The sequence below is a fragment of the Leuresthes tenuis genome, unplaced genomic scaffold (genome assembly GCF_036924035.1).
Source record: "Leuresthes tenuis unplaced genomic scaffold, fLeuTen1.0.hap1 SCAF_10, whole genome shotgun sequence".
NCBI classification, from domain to species: domain Eukaryota; kingdom Metazoa; phylum Chordata; class Actinopteri; order Atheriniformes; family Atherinopsidae; genus Leuresthes; species Leuresthes tenuis.
In genome coordinates this window covers 16,163,846-16,187,103 of record NW_027325364.1, presented here as the reverse complement: position 1 = coordinate 16,187,103, position 23,258 = coordinate 16,163,846, and the positions used below count along the sequence as shown (strand labels likewise).

General features: G+C 39.9%; 1 protein-coding gene across 1 annotated transcript in view; it reads right to left on the bottom strand.

The window, feature by feature from the left end:
- The window catches only part of LOC140315710 (dynein axonemal heavy chain 11), a 36,864-nt gene extending 13,820 nt beyond the window's left edge, over positions 1–23,044 (bottom strand). The window contains exons 1-56 of the mRNA XM_072393301.1: positions 22,829–23,044; positions 22,553–22,696; positions 22,221–22,414; positions 21,945–22,134; positions 21,751–21,850; positions 21,394–21,605; positions 21,049–21,270; positions 20,774–20,941; positions 20,562–20,678; positions 20,312–20,449; positions 20,099–20,214; positions 19,779–19,971; positions 19,307–19,411; positions 18,783–19,178; positions 18,000–18,332; positions 17,627–17,881; positions 17,360–17,529; positions 17,054–17,276; positions 16,764–16,880; positions 16,291–16,377; positions 16,049–16,207; positions 15,735–15,818; positions 15,448–15,606; positions 15,236–15,358; positions 14,854–14,976; positions 14,140–14,364; positions 13,961–14,052; positions 13,754–13,880; positions 13,476–13,628; positions 13,154–13,387; positions 12,116–12,247; positions 11,543–11,703; positions 11,275–11,431; positions 11,024–11,169; positions 10,831–10,947; positions 10,604–10,742; positions 10,341–10,433; positions 10,056–10,250; positions 9,905–9,982; positions 9,682–9,814; positions 8,236–8,363; positions 7,811–7,959; positions 7,555–7,705; positions 7,324–7,455; positions 7,017–7,190; positions 6,239–6,443; positions 5,819–5,984; positions 5,393–5,495; positions 4,654–4,893; positions 4,414–4,575; positions 4,116–4,309; positions 3,826–3,988; positions 3,292–3,415; positions 2,942–3,084; positions 1,893–2,054; positions 128–361 (exon numbers count right to left, since the gene is read on the bottom strand). Coding sequence (XP_072249402.1) covers positions 128–361; positions 1,893–2,054; positions 2,942–3,084; positions 3,292–3,415; positions 3,826–3,988; positions 4,116–4,309; positions 4,414–4,575; positions 4,654–4,893; positions 5,393–5,495; positions 5,819–5,984; positions 6,239–6,443; positions 7,017–7,190; positions 7,324–7,455; positions 7,555–7,705; positions 7,811–7,959; positions 8,236–8,363; positions 9,682–9,814; positions 9,905–9,982; positions 10,056–10,250; positions 10,341–10,433; positions 10,604–10,742; positions 10,831–10,947; positions 11,024–11,169; positions 11,275–11,431; positions 11,543–11,703; positions 12,116–12,247; positions 13,154–13,387; positions 13,476–13,628; positions 13,754–13,880; positions 13,961–14,052; positions 14,140–14,364; positions 14,854–14,976; positions 15,236–15,358; positions 15,448–15,606; positions 15,735–15,818; positions 16,049–16,207; positions 16,291–16,377; positions 16,764–16,880; positions 17,054–17,276; positions 17,360–17,529; positions 17,627–17,881; positions 18,000–18,332; positions 18,783–19,178; positions 19,307–19,411; positions 19,779–19,971; positions 20,099–20,214; positions 20,312–20,449; positions 20,562–20,678; positions 20,774–20,941; positions 21,049–21,270; positions 21,394–21,605; positions 21,751–21,850; positions 21,945–22,134; positions 22,221–22,414; positions 22,553–22,696; positions 22,829–23,044 — 9,156 coding nt within the window. The remainder of the gene's footprint in view (positions 1–127; positions 362–1,892; positions 2,055–2,941; positions 3,085–3,291; positions 3,416–3,825; positions 3,989–4,115; positions 4,310–4,413; positions 4,576–4,653; positions 4,894–5,392; positions 5,496–5,818; positions 5,985–6,238; positions 6,444–7,016; positions 7,191–7,323; positions 7,456–7,554; positions 7,706–7,810; positions 7,960–8,235; positions 8,364–9,681; positions 9,815–9,904; positions 9,983–10,055; positions 10,251–10,340; positions 10,434–10,603; positions 10,743–10,830; positions 10,948–11,023; positions 11,170–11,274; positions 11,432–11,542; positions 11,704–12,115; positions 12,248–13,153; positions 13,388–13,475; positions 13,629–13,753; positions 13,881–13,960; positions 14,053–14,139; positions 14,365–14,853; positions 14,977–15,235; positions 15,359–15,447; positions 15,607–15,734; positions 15,819–16,048; positions 16,208–16,290; positions 16,378–16,763; positions 16,881–17,053; positions 17,277–17,359; positions 17,530–17,626; positions 17,882–17,999; positions 18,333–18,782; positions 19,179–19,306; positions 19,412–19,778; positions 19,972–20,098; positions 20,215–20,311; positions 20,450–20,561; positions 20,679–20,773; positions 20,942–21,048; positions 21,271–21,393; positions 21,606–21,750; positions 21,851–21,944; positions 22,135–22,220; positions 22,415–22,552; positions 22,697–22,828) is intronic.
- Positions 23,045–23,258: the final 214 nt, after the last annotated feature.

The window sequence follows — 23,258 nt, the reverse complement described above, 5'->3', positions numbered from 1 at the left end:
TCATATTCAGTCATATGCAATTTAAGCACAAAAATAAATAAAAAGAACTTAAAAAGTGTTTGTTTTTTTTTGTTTGTTTTTTTAATCCTAATATGAGCACCCTAAAGAACAGAATAAAGACGTTTACCTGAGCAGCAGTGGTCTGGAGTTTCTGAAGGCCGTTGTCGAGTCGGTTCATCTTGTGCTGAAGCTGAGCCCGGCTCTTCTCCAGAAGGTTTCTATACAGGGTGATTTGCTGGAGAAAGCTCTTGGGGGTGGTGTAATTGTGCCTCTTCTCATTGCGCTGGTATTTTTCACTTGCCTGGTTGACACTGGTGTGAACGTAGGCCATGAAAAGACTGATGGATTCCTGGACGGCAGGCTATAAAAATAAGCAGACAAGTGAGAAGAGGGGAGAGCAGGGTGAGCTGGATTGAGTGGAGTTTAACATCACCAACCTGATGGGAACTGAAATATTATCTTCATAAACTTTGAATTCATCTACAAGTTCTGCCATCTTACTAGGCTGGCCCTGACTTTCTCAATCTGAAATTTAGGTGCAGCTCGCTGAAATGATTATATTTTGAAACCTCTGTGAAAATAATGTATTTATAGCACTGACATGGAGCTTGTAAAACATGCACACTGTTTATATTATGTCTGGTGTCCTGCAACTTTCTAAACACTGTCTACAACAGCTGTGGTACAACAATCCGACAAAGTATTCATCACGTGGCACACAAAGACACACAGTCTTCATTAATCACATAGTTAGCGATCAATTAAAGCTAAAACAAATGAGCAGAGAATATGAGCATCAAACCTGACCATAACTCACAAAAAGCCATTGTTAATGATCATAGAGCCAGTAGGGGGGAAAAAAATCATTATTAATTAAGATCTGACATAATGCATTTTGACAAAGCATGCTGGGTTGAGTTGAGATGCAAAAGTAGTTCATTGATTTGCCTTGTATAAGAACTATTAGCAGGTTGTGCATTTCTAACTTTAAATAAATGATCATTTCATCCCTTGCTTTCCTGCCTCTTAAAGAAGATAAACAACCATTAATGACATAATGTTTTACCGTTTTTTTTTTTTCCTTTTCAGATTTTTTAAAAGCACACAAATTCTATGTAACACGAGGGTAGAAACGCCCACAAAACTTATTTACTGGGTTTCAGTTATGACCACTTTTTACTACCCTCCCACATAAATGATAATCTACCAAACCTGTAGTTACAACTATTACTGATCTGAAACGTCTATCCATTTTCAGCGCTTAAACTGCAACTACTACCATTATTTATTAAAACTGCTAACTTAATAATACCACAACGTCTAATAACCACAGCTACAATGACTACTAAACAAATTTCTGCACATGGGCAGATGTACGCACACAATCAGTGGGAAGTAATAGTCTGGCACATGTTCATATATGTGATGACACTTCCTGGTTGTGACAGCTGTGCCACCTTAGAGGGTCGTTATGTGCTTAATCAGTCTTCTCTCATTAACATAAATGACTCTGGGTTGTGATCGTTCCACTGCTATGATGGAAAACAATGATATGCCTGTGCTCACAGTGAGTCTCCAGGCATGTGTTCAGCAATTTGTCAGTACCTCAGTAGAGAACTAATGATGAAGGATCTTTGGAAAAGTTAATCCAGCTGCACTGAAATAATTAGAAGGTGTTCATTACAGTCTAAACCAGCTTGGAGTATCAGGATACAGGACAAACGTTTGCAAACCCGTAGCACACATGCGTGTATGCGCTAATATTGTTATTTTCAGTGAAATTTCATGGTTTAGACATTAACTGTGAAGAGCATGGAGACAGAAAATGATCATTTTACTCAGAACTTGACTGTTAGGGTGAGAGTAATGGGACAAGGGTTGAAAAGCCTGACCTCGATGCTTTCAATCTCCTGGATGAACGTGTAGCTGACCGACTGCAGAGCTTCAGTTGTCCAGGGATGAAACCAGTCGATAGTTGTGCAACTGATGAGGGCCGGGAACTGACGGGCCCTAACGCGCAGGTCACTGCCCACAGGAGACAAACACAGTACTACCTAAAGCGAAAACAAAGAGTCACCAGAGCACAATTATATCAAAAAGTCTAAAACGTGCTTCACTCTGCCTCAGCATCACAAGATATACAGCAAGAGGCACACAGGAAAATCACTATAGATTATAGATGTCAAATGATGCGTTTTACAAAAAGGAAACTCATAACTGGCAGCAGTCTGTACCACCACTTTCATCACTGTGGCATGTGGACAGCAGCCACATTCCCAGTGGGCCAGAGCAGACGGTGACGCTACCAGAGGCCCTGGCGCAAAGACTAGCTGGATGCCACACATGTTTACTGAGAAAAACATTTCCTTCCTTTAACCCCCAATTTGTTTGGCTTGGTTAATCTGGCTTGTCAAACATATTTAATAATATTATACAGCAGCTGTGCTTTAATTTCCTTGCTAAAAAAAAAAAAAAAATGCCCTTGTATGTGTAAGAGTTACTCATTCATTTATTGTTGCATATGTCAGCTGCAGTGATACTTTCATCTGCAATCTTTGGTAAAACACTGATCTGGTTTGCAATTTCAGTTTATTGTGTTTAACAGTTAAATGCTTACATGTTCTCTATTTTAATAGTTAACCAAAGCGGTTCGTACAACTGGAACTGAATTATTTGATCAGTTAGGCTTGTTATACAACTATGATATTAATGAGATGCTAGTACTACAGCTTTGGGTTTTTGGAAAACTAAAAAACTGTCTAGTAAAATCTTTCATTTCCCCTGAAAATTAAATTAAAACATGACTAACTGATCCACTCATACAAACTAGATAAAAAGCACGTTAGGTGGAAGAGCAACTAAAACACACCTCCCTTGAGGGATACACCTAAAACGCTACAGGTTAAAAAAGACAGCACAAGAATTAGAAAAAAAACTGGACCGTGAGTTGTCGTCGCACTCGGTCTGTGAAGAATCTCCAACAGTTCTCCCTGTTGTCCAGCAGCCCGAGGCCTCGTACCTCACCTCTCACACTGGATACAATACCTTCAATGTCCTCCTCACCAAAAAGCTCAGGAATTTCTCCTGGAAGGGGGGGGATCATAATGATGAACTGAAGCACTGGTAATGATTATTCGCTCTTTTCAAATTTCTAAACGGTTTCAAAAAACGACTGAAATTTTGATTATTGATGAAGCACTATCATAAACGAAATTGTGTTATGGTGGTAAGAGGTATGTGTCAGGCAGACAGGTGAAGCAGAGCACAGCTGTTATGGATTTCAGATCTGACCTGATGCCAGTAAGTCATTAATAATGACCAGAAAGCGCTCATCAGGTATCTGCGCATCAGTCAGGAGAAAAGCCACACGTTGGTTCTTCACTCCAGCCTTTAGGAACAACGCTGCCAGATCCATCTAAGAAAAAAAAAAAAAAAAAATCAAATTGTTCCGAGTGATAATCAATTGGACAGATAATACCATGACTTTTTAAGAGCTATTAAAAGATTGCATTGACAAACTTGCTGCATCGATAAGATATTAAAATATTTCCAAGTGGCTTTTAATGGTATCTGACAATTCTTTTCTGCATCACTAAAGAGGATGAGCAAAACTGAATTACAGCAATATCCTGCATGCAAGGGTGGGCCTTTTAGATAAGCATATTATTCACTTTACAACACGATCCTTTAAAGACACGTCTGTGGATAGTTACTACAGCAGAACATGCACATTTTCATAAAAGCACATCATTTGAATTTGTATTATGCTTTACTGTGATTTCTTATCGACTGTATGGTTTTAATAGAATGATTTGTTTTTTTTACCTTGAGGTCCTGGACGCTATAACCCTTAGTAAGAGTGATTTGGAAGACCTCCACAGAAGATATGTAGGCAGCCAGACGAGTCAGGCTCTGCTTTCCACTACCTCCAACACCAACCAGCAAGCCATGACCCCTTGGAGCCTCCAGGATACGACTGATACGGCAGCTGGTAACGACACAATCTTTGTTATGCCTCTAAGAATACAGATAACCTTTATTTATCTATCTGCAGTCAGTAAATTGTTTCTTTTTAAGTTCTCCATTTTCAGCGGGATTATTATAACAGCACTTACACATGTTGCATAGCGTCCTCAAACAGCACGAGATTCATGGCTGGATGGAGCTCATTATAGCTTTCCAATGCATCTGTGAGGACTGTCTTGAGCGTCGACCAGTCTGTGACAGGCGCATAGGAGGGCTCCTCACCCATGTGGGAAAAGTGGCAATAGAGGAGGGGCTGTTTTTTCACCTTTTTTTCCTCCACTCCCTGGGAGAGGACAAACGTATAACTCTTTCGGATCAATGTCCTAGTCTGCAGGTGAAGAAAAGCACTATATTCGCCTTTTTTGTTTTATATAATCTGCATTGCACCTCAAAGCATTCATGCACAGTCTCCATTTGGAGCTTCCGGAAAAGTTGCACGTCCTTGACATCTACAAGTCTGTCTGAGTACACCCTGCAGGACTCGTGGAGCCATAACAATGCCATGTCAATGATTTCCTTCACACTCTCAGGCCCACATAAAACGATGCCCTTAAAAACCAAAATAATCAATTAAATGTTATATCACTCATAACTCCAGTGGTAATGTGTGACTAGTATGAGCACTACCTGAAAGACATTAGACATGTCTCGAAGATTGAATGTGTAGTGAAACTTGATGGCTGTAGGCAGAAAGTTGTGAACCATCTTCTGATGAAGAGTTATAGCAGCTTGGACCACAGCTGCAACACTCTTCTGGACCATCGGACTGAAAAGCTGCTGTTTCAGATGACCACACAATATCTGACCGTAGATTGACGTCTGAGCCTCAGATGGAGGAAAGTTCACTGCAAACACTGAAAAATGTCTCTGACGGGAGATAAGGCACAATGGTCTTTTAGAAAATGCATAGCAGTGAATACAACGTTTTCCTGGATGAACTCTGAGTGCCCAAACTTCGAACAAATCTGTTGCATGCATAGCTGATTGGCTTTTCTAGAAACAATATAACTAAATATGTCACTTCATGCATTGATGAAAAATTATATTTTTATAATTGTATCATTAAGTGTGCATTGTTTTTGTATGCTTTCTAAGTTAAATTAATTTGCAAGTAAAAAAAAAAAGAAGAAGATAAACAACATGACCAAAAACAACTAGAAAAGTTAAAAATGAACTTGAATCATTGTCATCATTTAAAACATTTCAACTGGCCTCATTTTCATGAATTCTATTTTGGCCATAATATTCTCATCTTATTCAAAGATAAACTATATTTCAGACTCCTTTTTACCATCTGAACACATCTGAATAATATTTTAAAGCTAACTTCAGGAATGAAAAAGGGCATTTTCACTGACAAACATACCTGTAACCTGGGATTGATAATGAAACTCCCGGCAGTTGGATTCATACAAGCAACATACTGAGTGTTTTGTATTTCTTTTAAGATCAGTTTTTGTCTGCCGTACCTACAGAGGACAGCAAAATGAATGAATGTTTCAAAGAATAAACAAATTCGCAAGAGAGTCACAGAACTGGAAAACTAACACTCTGCATTCATATATATTCCCAATTTATTCTTATACAGTTTATTTATATACATATAGTATATATGTTATGTGTTGCTAATACTGCATGTCTGTTTGTTCTGGAATATTTCTGTTCTGTGTTTGTGGGTTGTAAAGTTTTTCTCTATCAAAATGGAGGGTCTCAGATTACTCAGTGTCACACGGTGCAAAGATTAATGTAATGACTATACTGGATCTGACTTGGCGTGTGATGGCCTTCTCACCAGTGCCCATAATCCAGATGCTGGCGTATAAGTGCATGAGGCTGTACAGTTCCATAGTGGTCAACAGCTGGTATGTTCATGTCATCTATAAAGTAGATGAGCCTTCTGTTGCCTACAAGAGAGTAGCATCTGCCTGTCCTTTTCTCTAATGGTCGCTCTAGGATTTCTGCAAGACAAAGCAACAACAACACAGGGAATTCAACACAACCAAAATATGCTTTTCTGTTAAACAGAATAAAAAAATAATAACAGGCAGCATGATTAAAACGAACTTTAGAAATGTGAGGATTTCTGAGTAATGACATGAGGATAAAGTTTTATTCTCATCTCCCTCTCTGAGTCTAATAATTACCAGCAGATGGTGCTACAGTTGTCTTGAAATTCTAATGTGCACCACAGAACAATCCAAAAACCATTCACCTTGCAATAGGAGGGAGGTAGTGTAGTAGTTGAAGGGTACTTTTGAGGTCATGTAACTCTCTGGCAGAGAGTCTAACTTGTTCCCGACAAGTGCAGTCTTTCCTACTCCAGCATTCCCCACAAGCATCACCGGCTGCCTCCTCTCCAGCAACAAGTCCATGAAGTAGCACAGACGCACAGTCTCTGCTGTGTGCACCAGAACAGCCTGCAATCATGGAAACAGCAGGAAGACACAGAACAGAAACATGGTTATTATGGCTTTCTTTGATTGTGATTTATTGACAGACATGTGTTCAGTGAATTGTATGTGATTTATAATTTCTTGTATTTCCTCAGAACACCACAACTATTCTGTCATAATAGCATCATTTGCTCAGAACAAAACCCCACTAATTATGGCTCAGCAAGAGCCTTTGGAGCATTCACAGCTGTATGCAGGAGCATAAAGAAAGACAAAAGAGCGTGGGTGATAGCTCAAGCCTTGTTGCTCATGCCTTCACCCCCACACACTCTGGTACAGGGAGTGGTAGATGGTAATCAGACACAGTGGCAAGCCTATCATCCATTCCAGCACCCCTGCCATAACCTCATGATTTGACTTTACCCTCACTTATTATGTTCATTGAGGCATGCGTACATTTTTAATATCCCTATATTGTTCATTTTGGTTATTTTGCTTCTTGTCATCGCGATTATTTGTCAAACCATTTTCAAAAGTTTGTGTTTCTTTCACAAGGGCCCTTCAGTCTCATAGTTATGGTAGTTTTTAAGTTCCCACCTGTACTGCTGTGCAAGTTTCCATTGCAAACTGCGGCACAATGTCACTCCAGGGCAGGAAGCGCCTGGTTTGATGGTCAAGGTAGTAGTCAAAAACTGTCCCCTGTGCTGGCAGCTTCACAGTCTTCATTTCTTTGATCCACCACTGACTGAACTCTACCCGATAATCATGGAGCTGAAAAAAATAAATAAAAGATTCAATATCGTACACAAAATATCTCTGCAAATACAAAAAGAATGTCATTCTCACTGTTCAAGTTAATATGTAAAACTCTACTTTGTTTACTTGAATTAAATTAAACAAATACCTGATCTTGACAGATGCCCCCCCCAAAAGCCCAGATGCAGGCAAAGGTGAAATAGGTCTCATAGATTTCACGAGGCGACTCTGACGGAATATTTTCTGGTGTTAGAAGGCAGTCAAGCAAAATGCAGAGCGTCTAAATGAGAAGAAAAAATATTATTATATTGCAATCTTCCAACTCTAAAGACTTACAAAGAAGGAATAAATACACTGTATATGCTTGTGTGGTGTGCACCTGCACCATAGAGATCTCTGGGATGGGAGTAATTGTCTTGAAAGTGTTTTTCATCTTTTCTAGACAAAGTGGAACGTATTTCTCAAACAATATGGTGAGGTGAGCTCTTTCTGTCTGGCGTTCTCGTTGATCAATCCAACTGGCAGCGTACCTGGGCAACAATCCAAGATACAGAAGATAATGCAAAAGCAGCCTCATACTAGAAACCTATTTGATGTGAATATGAACAGATGAAGAATGATTGTCTGTAACTCACGGGTTCCAGCCCAAGTCCTGTTGGTTAACATAGAGTATTCCTGCTCTGGATACAGTGGCAGGAGTGGCCATCTTAAGGTGACTGATTTCAAACACCAGTCTCATGGATGAGGTGAGAGGTACGCGCTCATTACTGGCTAAAGTCAGGACCTAATATGAATTATGAAGCATTACATTAAAAAAAAGGAAGCAAAAAACACTCCATATCTTATCAGGTCAGACAAACTTGCTTTAGACTATTTCAAAGGCACAAGATCGCTGTGACATGATTAATTGTTCTGAAAAAAAAACAAAAAAAAAAAAACAAGCTCTTTCACTCCAGGAAGTGATTGCTGAAGGAGGGGGAAAGAGACCTCTTTTTCTGTATATACCACCTTGGTTGCTATGTGTTGCACAATAGTGTATGAGTGAACAGGAGGGAGGTACCTTGTTATCATCCATCACCGTGTTGAGTGATTCAATCCACATCGGATCAATGTCTCCATCCAACACAATCCACTTAGGCCCAAGGTGGGAGATGTTTGCCTGCTCTCGCATCAGTGATGAAAGCAAACCTTGCACAGAGATAGAGAATGCAAAGTGTAAGTGCTATTTACACATGTAAGTAGAAACACATAATTCTCTTCTAATTTTGTTATCGTAATTTAAAAGGCAGACATATAAATAGTTTTCATATAAAATAACAAATAGACTCGTTCAAAAGTTATCACACCCATGTCTTATGACCCAGTAGAAATGTATGTCCTTTACCGGTATTTGGGTTACCTCAAGGTTCTGTCCTGGGACCAATTCTATTTTTGCTGTACATGCTCTCCTTTGGGAAGATTATACAACAGTTTGGTGACGTCTCTTATCATCCGTTTGCGAACAACATCCAATTATATCGTTCTTTTAAGATATCTGAGGCCCATAAATTGAGCTCCCTGACCAACAGTTGATCACAAATAAAACAATGGTTGAGTGCTAATTGTCTACAGTTAAACTCAAACAAAACTGAGACCCTCATCATTGCCCCAGATAGTGCTATTCCTGGCATCAAACAGCACTTAGGTAGCCTCAGCCAGAGATCCAATACTAGCCTGAGAAATTTAGGAGTCATTTTTGACAAAGCCATGTCTCTAGAACAGTTACTAAAAACCTTCTTTTTCCAGCTGCGTAACATCACCAAACTAAAAACTATCGTCTCTAAAAATAATCCTGAGATGCCAATACATGCATTTATTTAATCAGGTCTAGACTACTGTAACAGCCTGTTCACCCGTCTAAGCAAGAAGGATTTGACTTGTTTACAGCTTGTACAAAATTCTGCTGTGAGGATCCTGACGTACATTGACAGAAGAGCCCACATTATCCCCGTCTTAAAATCTCTTCACTGGCTCTTTGTATTTTACCACATGAGCTATAATTTTTTTCTTTCTGTGAAGCACTTTGTGACTGCTGTCTGAGAAAGGTGCTATTAGAATACATTTTACTTACTTAATAATTTCTGTGTTTCTTAGTATTTGGCTGTGTTCTGAACATTTGTTTCTTACTTTAACCTCTTGGCAATGGTTGTCTTGGTATTAGCAAAACAGTGCACAATTGTGGGAAGCATAAAAACATTGCAATCAGTTTAAATCTCTGTCTTCTCTCCTTTCTGTGCTCAACACATATACAGGCTCAAACAGCAGAGCAGATACTTTCACACAAAGTCTGGTGATGTGGTACCCAACTGTGGGTCATGCAGAAGTGTGTGAAAGGGTGGGTGTGTTTATTCATGCCTTGGAACGTAACCGCTTGTTGATCCAGGGAGGAAAGTCAAGACCAAATTCTGATTGCAAACAGTAACGGAAAAGTATTGCTTCGTGTGCCTTCAAATTCAGGTCTGTTTACCATCTTTCCACTCCCGTGTTGCAGGATGAATGAAGCCAAATAGTTCGTCTCTGTCTATCGCCTTTGGATTGAGGTCATTCCAGACTGGTTTCCTCCTCAAGTTTACATAGGTTTTATGAAGAACTCTCAAGATCTGTTGAAAAAGTCAGTTCCTCACATTTGACATCTGTTACAAAATGAAGGAGAGTATCTAACTTCACAACTTTTAAAACAGAAAACTAACCTGGCTTTTCCCGGTCCCTGCATTTCCAACTACAAAGACAGAGTGACGCACTGACATGAGTTCTTCCAGCTGCACCACCTGACAAAAGTAAAGATGTTTACAAGAGGAGACTTTCATTTTTCAGGTACTTTTACACAGCTTCGTGTCAAACCTTGAGGATAAATGTCTCCTCAGGCTGAAGTCGGAGCTCCAGCGTGGTGTCTCGGACGGACTTCTCAAATTCGAAGTCTCTTTCTCTTTCCACCTCCAAGCTGGGGAACAAGTCTCCAAGCAGTCCCAAGAAGATACTCACATCCTCAGTCACAATTTTAGGCATGTTGAAATCCCGGAGTGCACGCATTAGCACCTAAGAAATGAACATGGGTTCTTTTTATTTTTTTATTTATCTTTTTTTTATTTTACATGGATATAATATGAGATGCAAATATCAAGTCACCTGGTTCTCCGGTCTTGTCTTGTCTCTTCTTCTCAGTGCCCCAGCCAGAACCAGAACAGACTTAACAGCACGTAAACCCCAATCATAATGATCCTAAAAGACAAACGGAAGTTTAATTCACAAATGCCATGTGATTTATGGTAAGTGTAGATTCATTTGATGGTTTCATGTTTAACTCTGCTGCTGAGATATGGCTGAACAGATTGATAATTCATGCACTATGTTCTTATCCAGCATTTGGAAAAGAATATTTGGGTTCCTACCTGCTTGGAGAGCAGCTCTTTGCAGAGACTGTAAAAAGAAGTAAACTTCCTGGCTAAGAGCTTAGCACCACGGAAGCCTTCTGCCACTAACATTATTTCACAAATTAGCTCAGTGTCAGGTACCACCATGGCACAAGGCCTGTAGGAGGACACAGTCAGAGCACACAATGAACTTTAATTTCAATAAAGGAACACAAGGATACACAAGATTTCTTAATCATTCCTACCTAAAAAGAGTCTTGAGGTTCTCAGGTAGCTCTGCCCTGCCTGCATAGCCAGGGTTCATCGTGATGAAAATGCCGACTGAGTTTTTTAAGACAATGTCCTGATCGAGGAACAGGAACCTGAGAGATGGCATGAAATATGAACTAATCTTTGAAAGGACACAGATCCAGTTAGTATTCAGCCTCGGTTACTCACCGTTTCTTTTTAGAGTGAAGGGCGTCCTGAATAGTTTTGACCTGTACTGCTACAACTGACAGAACATCCACAGGGATACGATTGAATTCATCAAAGCAGCCCCATGCTCCAGTCTGGGCCAGGCCCTTATATATATTTCCAATTGACTCCACATGAACAAAACAGAAATTTTATTTTTAACCATCTAAATCATCACAAAAAAAAGAAATGACTAAAAGTAATCATCTCAAACTCTGATCTGTCAAACTTACCTTGTAGTCCATCTGTTCGGAACAGTTGAAGATGTACACCATGACACCCATGGCTCTGCCGAGATCCTTTGTCGTCTCAGTCTTCCCACTTCCAGCAGGGCCTGCTGGGGCTCCACTCATGGTCAAGTGGAGTGACTGGGTCAATGTGATGTAGCACCTACACTTGACAGTGGCACAAAGAGAAACACAGGTGTGCTGTTTAGCAACCATGTTGTGAACCTATGTGGATTTAATGTATGTGGACTCCGAACTGATGAGCTATTGCTACCTGTCCGTGAGGGGAGTGATAACCAGGCGTGGTGTATTTCCAAGATACTCATATGAGTAAAGGAACTGAGCATCACAGATGTTGATATAGCAGTGGCGGTGCTCCTCATTCCAGCAATGTCGAAGCTGGGAAAGCCACTGGAACGCCTGTGAGTTGGCAACCTGTGAGCACACATCAAAGAAATATGGTACACAGGTAGTATGATGATGATCACAGCTACGATGTCTCATTTCAGTCCAAGCCTATGAGCTATAATTAACACTATCCATTCCATGAAACAAAAGCAGTGCTTCTGTTGTTTCTCTTTTGCAATCCAATTCATTATCTAAACAAACATGAAATATAATGTTTATTTTCCGGTTTCCTGTGTTATTTAATCAACTTTTAATCCAAATCTGAGAATTTTACTTTTTGCAAAACACCCATTTCAAATGAAGAAGTTAACTGTTGCCATGTTGTTTGTATTTTAAAGCAAATCATATCCCTTTTTCACACTTGTGCAAAACATAAATCTTGTTGTATATCTAGCTCAATTACACTAAAGTCATGGTGTAAGAATTACTTTGTGGCAACCTTTTGAGCAATGAGGCTGGCAACAATGTCTCTGGCGTGCACATCAATAGTACAGACAGTCATGATCTTCTGTCTGTCCCCTGGGCTCAGCTCTCCCAGCAGCATGCCAATCAACAAGTTCAGTTGAGAAGTCTGAAGGAAGAAAGATGGATTTAAAGCATACACAGGAAATCAGAAGAGGAAATGCAAAACAAATTTAGAAAATGTGTCTAAATTGATAGAAATATGATATCATATTGCTTGGGTCAAGTTTAGTGTCAAAGATACTAATAGGAGTAAAAAAAAGTCATTAAACATAAAATCCATGTAGAATGTTAAACACAGGTAGTATATGAATATGGAACCAGTGTACTTTAAAGTTCTTGTTTCAACTAAAACATCCCGAGATGTAATTTGTCCCAGCTCCTGTATGACAGCAGACCCAATCACTGCAGCGCAGTGGGTTGGGGGGACGAGAGAGATTATTCAAACAGCAGCCAAGGACATGTTAACCTTTAGTAGTGCTGATGAAACTGACAAGAGTGATCATATAAACTGTGAGCACAAGCCACAATGAGGTTTCAAAAGCCCAGCTCAGATCGCTGACTCTGAGGTGATTACGATGGAAAAGGTGAGAACAAAAATGGGAAACATTTACTATACATTAAAGAGGGGAAAATATAAACAGCTAAGCTCATACCCAGGCAAAAGATTGGTTTATAACCATGATTTTATTTGGAAAATGAGTTTCCTCTAGTTGGAATAGTTGATGTTATATCAACAACTGAAAAAAGTGGTATAACATTGTGTGAAAGATTTTGCTAAATGATGAAGAAAGGGTAAGGATAGTTTTGGACAGGGCATTTCTAGTAAATATATAAAAAATTCTGCTTTGTCATTTCCAGCCACAACAAACCTACTGGTAAATGAAAATTCATCTTAAGTAAAGTCTTGGTATTAGTCATTATGGACTAAAAGAGACAATGAAAGCTATTTTGCAAAGCCATTTTATTATCAGAATCTTTAAATGTTAGTGTCTCATCTCCTCATGAAATGTACCTGCTTCTTGTTGTAGTCTTTCAGCGCAGATTCAAATCCCTCCTCTAGTCTTCTAAACACAAGCTCCATATCATTACTCCACCAGATCTGCGATCCTGTCAGAGCAACTTGGGCAGGAAATTCGAGAATCCACTGCTCTCTGGATCTGTCCTCGTACACAGATACGGCCTCAAACAGGTGACCCCCAACACTCTTCTTCATGGCCTCTTCAAGAGAGGAAAGCCACGCCTCCACCTAATGTAAAGGGTTTTGGCCAGTGGCTTAATTATTTTCTGAAGTGTGATAGCTAATTCACAGTCTTTGACACTGAATATGATCTTACCGGCCCATAACAGCAACATTCAGTTTGGAATGGGACATACTCCCTCTCTTTGCTGTACATGCCCACAGCACGTTTAGGGTTGTCCATCTGGTCATTTTTGGCAAACTCAAGATCTGACATGTTGTCAAAAAGTTTTGAGAGATGCACAATTACCTAAAAATAAATAAATAAATAAAAAAATAGCTATACTTAGAAACACATCACTTAAACATAACAATAGCAACACACATTAAATACTCAGCAAAACAGAATCAACAGGAAACCCTACGTAACTTTACCTCCCTGGGACGACTCCCTTTCGAGAGGATGTCCAACAAGTCTGTAGATGAAATAAAGTAGAATCGTGGAAAGGCAATTCTCTTTGTCTCCAAATATTCAGCAAGCGCTTTTTCGCATAAAGCCAACCTGACAGAGAGCGGGAGCAGGAATAGTAAGCAGAGAATTTCAAACAACATAAGTAAAGTTTAATGAAAATATACAAGAACCTTTTTTGTAGACCCTCTAACTTCTCAAATAGATGTGGTTTGTTGGTGGCCTCGATGACATTTTTAGTCTTAGCACTGTCCAACATTAACTCCTGAAACACCCAAAAATCCTCATGTTTATAATGATTTTAAATAACTGGTACTGTGCTTAACTACACCATTGGTGTGCACGTGCAGACCTGAAATTCTGCATCTATTGCTTGGAATCTGTGTGTATCTGCAGGCAGCTGTTGGCAAATGTCATCACAGCCTTTAAAGATGCTTTCGAGGTAGGCCCATGTTCTTTGGACCTCCATCCAGACCCCCAGCACAGTGTCAGCCACAGTCAGCTGGTTTTGTAGTTCCACGGCCTGGAACAAGAAGTGATCTACATGCTTGCTCAGAAAGACACTCTGGAGCTGAACCTTGAAGAGATGGAGAGAAAGAGCAATGAGTACAGCTTAGTTGTAAAACTTAAGTACATCACACTACCACCCAAACTATGGCAAGAGAAAGCAAAATCCTGATAACCAGACATATATCAGTTTTACTTGAAAACACATTCCACCTCATTGGCATGGCAACCCGACCATTTCAACAAATATGGAGACACTAAAGTAGCAGGACTTCTAATTGCTGGCTGTAACCCTCCAATACATCTGGCGTGCACGCTCAAAGAGCACCAAGGAGCAACAATGCCTTGTGATCCCCAGCAGCCGTAAATCTAAGGACTCAATAGGGACCCTCTTTACTCTCATCTGTGCTGTTAAGACATTCAGACATGGCCACCCTTCCTGCGTTCTCATCTCAGTACTTAACTATCTGTCCTACCCACTGACAATAATCTTGAGATCAAATTTTTGTCTCTTATGTTGTGAGACTACGTGGGAATTCTCAGTAAATCAGATATCTACCTGATGATCCTCAAGTTTCTCAATAAGCTCTTCATCACATGTAAGTAGTGGTACAGAGGTCTGGTAATGTTCTTCATATGAGAGCTCCATTGATGCCCATGCCTGACTTATTGCTGTTACGACCTGAAACGTATATAGTGGACAGCATATTGACAACAGCATTATTAATAATAGTATAATAATAAAACTAATTGTATTCCCAAGATTTGCTCTTTGCTCATTGTCATTACCCTTTTCACATATAGTATAAGTTAACAACAATATATCCATCTAAGATAAGACAGTAACATAGTACAAATACATAGTATTGTTGGTAAGAACTGCTCAAAGACTACTGATGTTGCCATGTTTGTTGACGAGTTACTCATATCAGAAAAAAAACCTTCTCAATAGCCATTTCTTTGACTGCTTTATCCACTATGTGGCGAACTTCGTCTTCAAACAAATAAAGCTGTAAAGCCAAAAGCTCTCCCAAGGTGGTATTGTCAGTCACAAAGAACTCCATCTGTTTAAAAGAATTACAGTCATGAGAGAAAGTCTGAAATGTCTAACATGCAAGAAAAAACAATGCCTTTACTATTCGTATTTATGCACCTGCGTTGTTCTAATTAGTTGCACCCAGTGACGCTCTCGAATTGCCAAGTTCTGTAGTTGACTCACGGCCCGCAGTGACGTCAACAAGTTCTTTACATAAAGGTCCAGTCCAGTATAAACGTCCCACACGCGAGCGTCTTTGTCAAGCTTCCGCATGTCCTACACAAACAGAAGGAAGGTAAACATAATTAGTTATTAGGGGCATCTGTTACAAACAGCAATGGTGCATGACTGCAAAACAGCAGGAGAGATGAGCTGGTGTGATGTAGCACAGTGGGTGACCTCACCTTGGCAAACCTCCTCAATTCTGCATCCATCTGGTCTACGTTTATTTGCCTCCATTTGGTCATTGTCCAGTTTTCTACACTGCTCTGTATAGATAAAGACACATGTACAGAGGTCAATAGGCTGAGGCTGCTTAATGGGGATTTTCGGGGGGCCAGGAGGTATTCACATATTCAAAGAAAGCCTCCAGGAAGACAGGCAGGTCAAGTCATTTAGGTACTGGAGTAGTGTGGTAGGGTTATGAGGCTTTCAGTTGTATATCCATCTCATCAAGAATGATGACATTTAAGAACAGAATATAGATTAGGCCACTTGCCTGCACATATACCACAATGTCCCACAGTTCTTTGAGGACAGTGATCTCTCGTCTACAGAGCTTGATGTCTCTGTAGTCAGGGATAGTTACATCGAAGAGATTTGTGGACTCTTGTAGCTCAGCTACTTCTCTCTCCATGTCCCGGATTGCTTTTTCAGACTACAAACACAATGCAATTGTCATTAAAAGGGTCCATTAGAGTATGATATCTGTTTTATTCTAAAACGAAACAAAACTGTTACTTTTTCCAGGTGAATGTAGGGATTCATTGCATTGTAACTGAAGGGTTCTGTTGCTCTGAAAATCTCCCTGAATTTGGTTAGTTTAACCTGAAAAATAGAAAAGGTGCATCCTTAATGTACTTCTGTCTGGGGATAAAGCAACAATATTTTTCACACTTTGTATGTAGAATTTAGCTGGAGATAAGAACTCAGCAATGTTCTTACATTGTGACCACGACAAGGAACTCCCGTCAAATCATTTCCAAGACACGTAAACAATGATAGTTTTTTTCTATTACACTGATATTGAGAATAAAGTCAGTAATTGATGATATAATTTAACTTCTGGTGGTATTTGTATGTCATGTTTCTCCTGTAGGTTATTCAGAGCCTGAGATATAAAAATGATTTGAAAGACAGCTGTGTTTTCCACAAAATTCCTCAGATTTTTTTTAAACTAAACCATAGATTTGAATGGGTTAACGACTTTTCACCTCAAAATCCATGCATCGTCTTCGTAAAACCATCACTTCCACGCTCTGCGTGGGTGCTACATCATGCCTCACTTTTAAAGCCAGTTTTTTTGCCTCGCTCCATTTCTCCGGGAGTTCCTGTGAGGAGAATTATTTTGATTACTTGAAGTCTGAATGAGCACAAAATGAACAGAGAGTACTCTGATTATTCATGACTTAATTATTCATTCATTTATATTAGACAATTGCTATCCTATTATCGCATGATAATTACTGATAAAAAGAGAAAATCACCTGCTTATTATCCTTACCTCCATTTGAGAGTAGAAATGTTCTGGTATAGTTACACCGTAACGTTCTAGGAGAATGATTGTGTCTCTGAGAGGCTCAAACATATTGTCGGTGGTATTCTGTCTGTCTCTGACAGCCAATAGAAGACTCATAACTTCCAAAAAGCCTTTATGGTCCCCTTTAGCAATAGGATGGTGTAACCCTTCAACAGTGGCTCGAAGGAACTGCTGAAGCTCATCAAGACTGAGTGGGAAAGCTTGAAAAGTGAGAAAAGCCAATGCAACAGTTTAGCTTGCATTGAAGAGCTATGCAAGAATGAGTTTTACCTGTTCGTCACATATGTCAAGAGGTGCTCTTTGAAAAGCCAGCTCCACTTTTTTATAACGTTACAAAGACTGGCTTTAAAGAACTTGATATCCACCCGAAGCCACCCATCAAACACTCTGAAGTCTTCCAGCTGGGACACTTCAGCATACAGATCCTCATAATAATCAATCTGTGAAATCAAGAGGACAACATTCAAATTAAAGTTTTTAAAAATTGCCTTTCAATTAAAAAGCAGGAATCGTGAGTTAAAAAGAACAATTCTTCACCTGTTCTTCGAAGTTATCGATTGTAGGGGGGTTGTCGGGTAGCACGTCTGCTCTACAAGTCTCCATCTCCTCTGTTGTAAGTACGCGTCCATACTGGAGAAACTGGCTTAGAAACTCAGCCCTGTCATCTTGCCATAGATGAGCATAGATATCAAACTTTCTCTGGTACTCTGAAGCTTTATTCAGGACACTCTCCACTCGGTCCATTATTTCCTTTCTCAGGTCCAACAAGTCTACCATGCCATCCATTACATCCTGTAAGAGTTATGTGAAAAGACATCATTTCTCAGTATCTACAGTAGCATTTGCAGAAGAACTGTTAACAATAGCTAGAGACAGAGAACCTTTAAGATATAAATCTAGAGCAGAGTACCTGATAGCTCTCCACGTTAAGATGAGCAGCAACTCTCTTTACATTCACTGAAGTCTTGAATACATCTCCAATCAGTTCCTCTACCAGTTCATAGAGGCCATCTACCACATCTCGTTCCACCGAAGGACAGAAAGCCATCCCTGTGCCATCCAGCATCAATTGAGCTTCAAACAGAGGAGCCTGGTTTGGCAAGGACTCCATGCTGTCCACAAAGAATTGAAGAGAGTGGCTGATGTAGCTGAAAAGTCCCTCCACCACCACCTCATCCATGTATTCCAAATAGGATTGCCATCCTTCTGAAGCAGGTTCAGCGTGGAAAAGGACCATATTTTCCTGATAAGAGACGTATAAAAGAGGTGTTTATGAGATGTTTAGATTTTTAAAGTAACTATCTATAGTAATTAAGTAGTTGAAGACAGTGATTATAAGTCAAAGTTCAAAGAATATCACTTTTATTAAAACTAAAAGTATATTATGATTATGATTATGATCTTTAAATTTGTTTAACAACACATAAAGGTTGGATTTTTAGAAAATGCTATAATATCTGAATCCTCTCATCAAAAGGAAACTGAATGTAAAGCTAAACACAAACGATATAACTAACAACATGTAAAGAAAGAAAGGTTTTAATCGCCTGTGAATGTGACTTTGAATGTGCAGCATTTGCCTGAAGACAAATATATTTTCACAACTTTCTCTTGTAAAACAATGCCAAAAGTTTCCTGGTTTAGTGCTCACTTACAGTGAAGTCTGTATCATGATAAATCCACCCACACAAACCTGCACCAGCTGATGGATGAAGTCTCCGTCCTTCTTCATGGAGCTGTACTTCCTGCTGACACAGTCGGCCCTGTCGTCTAGTTGCATGAGAGAGCCTTTCTTGTTGTCCTTTCTGCAGAACATGGCCTGTTTGCTCCACCCCTTCATCACTGCCTGAATGGCATCACAGTTTTCCTTGGCTCTACTGACTCGACATGCGAGGTCTTGGACAAGGTGCTCGGTGATTCTGATAAAGCTCCAGCAGTCCTGATCCTGCCAAGTCAGGCCTGACTCCGCTCTTAGCAGCTGCAGGTCTATGGACTCCAGCTCAGCTTTGATGAGTGGAAGTTCCACCTCTAGCACTGTCAGCTTTAGCTTGTTGTAGCACTGCACTAACAGCTGCAAACTGCTTATGTACTTTCATGGGGAAAAGATATAGTAATTAGAATATGCAGGGGTTAAAGAGAAAGCCATGTAGCTTTTTTAACAGGAATAGGTGGGTATGTGCAGGAGAGTGTCGTGTTGCAGATTTATTTATTTCTTACCTTTGTGAACATGTCACGTTTCTCAAAAACAGTCATTGCAGCTGCAGGGATGTTGAATTGACTGAGCGTGTAGATATATTTCACATCTTTTAGGACCTCATTTAGCTGGCAAGGAAGGAAATAGCGATTAACTATAATATATATATATATTATCTATTAGTTTTGTCATAACTAATAAAAACCAGGAGGAAAACAAAAATTAAACAGTAACAGAAAAAAGAAAAATAACAGCTCCTCGCTTTGCCAAAGTCTGTACGCAATATAGAGAGATACAGTTTGAGCCAAGAAAAAATTGACCACACCAAAGATATGACCCACATCTGGGTTTTGCACCTTTAGAAGAATGCATTCTTTCTCCATTACCTACTTAGTTAGCAGAGTTCTCCATTTTAAAAATATTGAAGTGATGTCAGCCGTTTTAAACCCATTTGAGAGACACATCGTTCCACGTCGAGGACTTTAAATTAGTTACCTTTGGATTGAAATTTACTGAAATCAGACCCGATGTGGGATTTCTGTAGATGAGAGGCTGGTTCAGATTTATCAGGCAGGCCTGCTCCAAACCATTGCACCAGTTAGAGTAAATGTCCTCTTCATACTGGTCCAGATGACTCAACATCTCCATGTACACGTGGTCATTCACCATCTCCACACCTTCTTCAGACCTAGAAAGATGACCAAAACATTTGTCTCTTGTCTTTTCTAAGTGAAGAAGAGCATTGATATATGTCACTTATAAGCTATTGTTTCTAACTTATTTATTTACTGAATAAATCTTATTCTTATACTGACATGTCAAACAGTAATCTGAATCTTTCGCACGGTGTTTGAATGCGTTCTCTGAGCATTTTTGCCCACTTCAAAGCTCCAGATGTGTGCGCCATGTTCTTGGTCAGACCACTCTCCATCTGTACACAAACAGGGAAATCAATGTTAAATCAATAGCATCTATTGCTACTTCAATGCATACTGCTGTATTGCTACTCCAGTTTCAGAAACAAGCACCTGTTTGAGATGAGACTGAAACAGAAAATCACAGTTCGCCAGCTCCTCTCTGAAAAGCTGCTGAAGCAGAAGGAAGGTGGGACAAAACCTCTGTCTGATCTGGGTTTTCTCCAGGAAGGGTCCAACAATGGTTAGCATCTGAAAAATAGAAAAATTTTAAAAAACTGTTGTCCCACTTTGCCGCTCTGTCTTTCACTTATCCTGAATTGGTAAAGTGTTTAACATTAGAAAACTATTCCGTCTTGCTTACCTTTAAAGCTGATTCCAGCCCTGTGCAATCCTTAAAAGCCAAACATAGCAGGCTGGCAAGGCGGCATTCGATGTCTGCAATTCTACTCTTGAAAGCCTGATACTCATCTTCAAAAGACTTACAACAGAAATAAAAATTTAAAAAAACTATTCAGTGTCAGCCACCAGTGTAAACCAATGTAAATCCCAGCAAAAACAATTAGGCAGTTTCACCTGAGAGCTCAAGTCAAGTGGGCTGTTTTTACTGTGCTTCAGTGCTTGGCAGTGGTTCGTGAGCTCTTTGTGCATCTTGTCAACAAAATTACCGTACAGCCCCCCTTTAATTCCACCGAACTCCAGTTTTTCCATCCTCTGAAAGTCCAGCATAGTTTCAAACAAGTTCTGCGAAGAAAACATACTCTTAAAAAAAAGAAAACCAACAAAAAAAAAAATACATAATTTATACAAAAATACTAGTGTTACACTTTTATACAAAAATATGCTCTCACCTCCAGCTGTAGCATACGGCTAAAGAATTGGCTGAAACGTGAAAAAATCATGGCAGATGGGAAATCCCAGGGTGCATGTTTCACTTGGTCGGCCAGCCTCTCCCTCTGGGTCTGGTAACTCTCTTTGAAACAGCTAAAGACTTGTATTACCCTCTTTACCATTTGTAGACTTTCCTCGGGATCTTCTCTGAGTAGCAGATCTGCAGAGAGGTACGCAGAACCCTGCAAGGTGAAAGGTTTTTATATTTGTCAGTTTGTGCCCAACAGCTGACGACTCAGAGTAATGCTGTAATGCTGAGCAATGGCGAGTTTTTTTTGTCTCCGGTGACATTCGAGGATTCGTACCTGTTCGATAAACAGATTGCAAAGTTCCTGCAGTAGCACCACAATGCGCGCCGGTCTTTGATAAGACCGGCAATTGGTCCAGATAAGGAAGAGTGTATGAAAGAGCGCAGGTATGTATGCCTCCATGTGAAGAATTCCTTTCTTTTCCAGCTGAGACAACTGTGCATTTAGTGGCTGTAGATAAAGGTCAATATCCTGTGCTTCTTGAAGCGCTTTTTTTATGTTTGTTAGGAGAAGAAGAAGAAAAAAAAAAGATGAAGATAATATGTTTTGGTATTTACACTGTGTTGCGCATCAAACATTTGACAAGACACAAACCATAATATGGCCTCTTAAAAAGGCACAAGCTTGCCTCACCATTAGACACATTTCCAATTAGAGTCTTGATTGTTGTTTGATAGCTACTGTCCATCATCTCTAACATCTTCGCCATCGTTTGAACAACCGGAGTCTGAAGCTGTAAGTAAAAATTATAAAGACGTAGAGGGTCAAACAAAAGAAGGTCAATTAAATAACATATTAATGAAGAGCCAAGGGAGAAGGCAGCTTACCTGATGATGAATGCTCTCTATATTGTTCTTTCTGGAAGCCCAAAACTTCAGCTCTGCATTGGGCAGAGGATAACAGCCTGTCATCAGTAGGTCTGAGGAGTCCTGCTTTAAAATCCTCTGGATCATATTTGACCATTTGATGACCTGGGTCTCTATGGCATGGGCCAGCGCCCTGTTGTAGCTGTCGTGCCTGAGAGGGAAAAGAAAAAAACAGCTAAATCTCACAGTATAAACCAAGATCAAGCAGAGTGTGTGTGCACGAGTGTGTTTTCTTACATTTTAAAGGCGTCATATGACTTTTCCATCCAGTCTGCTGCAGTTGGTATAGGGAGGACAGTTTTCCCTAAAACTTGTCCTTGTACAACTGAGGTCTTACCGCACACGCTCTCGACGTGTCGAATGATGTCCTCGGACATCAAATTTGGCCACATATGGTGGTTTTTGCTGTTTGTCAGGAGTGGAACACATACCTTGCACAGGAACACAGAATAAACTCACCCAAAACCCACAGCAGGAGTCTAGGTACAAAATTAACTGACAGTTTGCTTTTCTTTTCTTTTTTTTTTTTTTTAATGGTATGGGTGTATGACAATAAAAACATAAATCACCTGCTCAATTGTGCGCGACAGCTGAGTTAATGGGGGTGAAGACAGGATGCCAAAAACCAGAAGTTCCCTGCAGTTCTCAGAGTTGACGAGAACTGCTCTCTTCTTAAGGACATAGACTTGTTTGTTATGGACAACAGCTGGGACCTGCGTTTAAATAACATGACATTTCAGGATGAAATGTGTCTCGCAAAATTTGGGTGCCCTATAAGCTTATAACTAGCTTTCAAGTCCAGTATCAGAAGCTAAATTTCCACCGACAATCTGCGTCAACCTTACCTCATTAGACGCGACCAAACAACCTGTTTTTGATGAGAAGAAAAACACCACTGATTCCCTCTCAAAGAAGTCTTTCAGAAGTCTTTGAAACTCTTCCCCGACAGCACTCTTCTCCCATGTTTGGCTCTGAAGTCGCAACAGCCCGCATACTTTATCCTTGATAAACTTAACTCTGACGTCCTCAAGAAAAGGAGACACATTCTCTTCGTCTGACATGATTGACCGACGACCATGACAGGCGTTCCTCTCGTCACTTCGCTGAGCAAAATGTAAAAAGGGTTAACATATTTCGAACAAAGAAAATAGCTTTAAATTAGCCCATAACTTCGCGGAATAAGAAGTTTTAAGTTGCTGTATTGGCCTGTCTTGCTGAAAATTGCCAGAAGCTGCAAATCCGTGGGGGCAGTTCAGCATTATGTTGCTTAGCAAC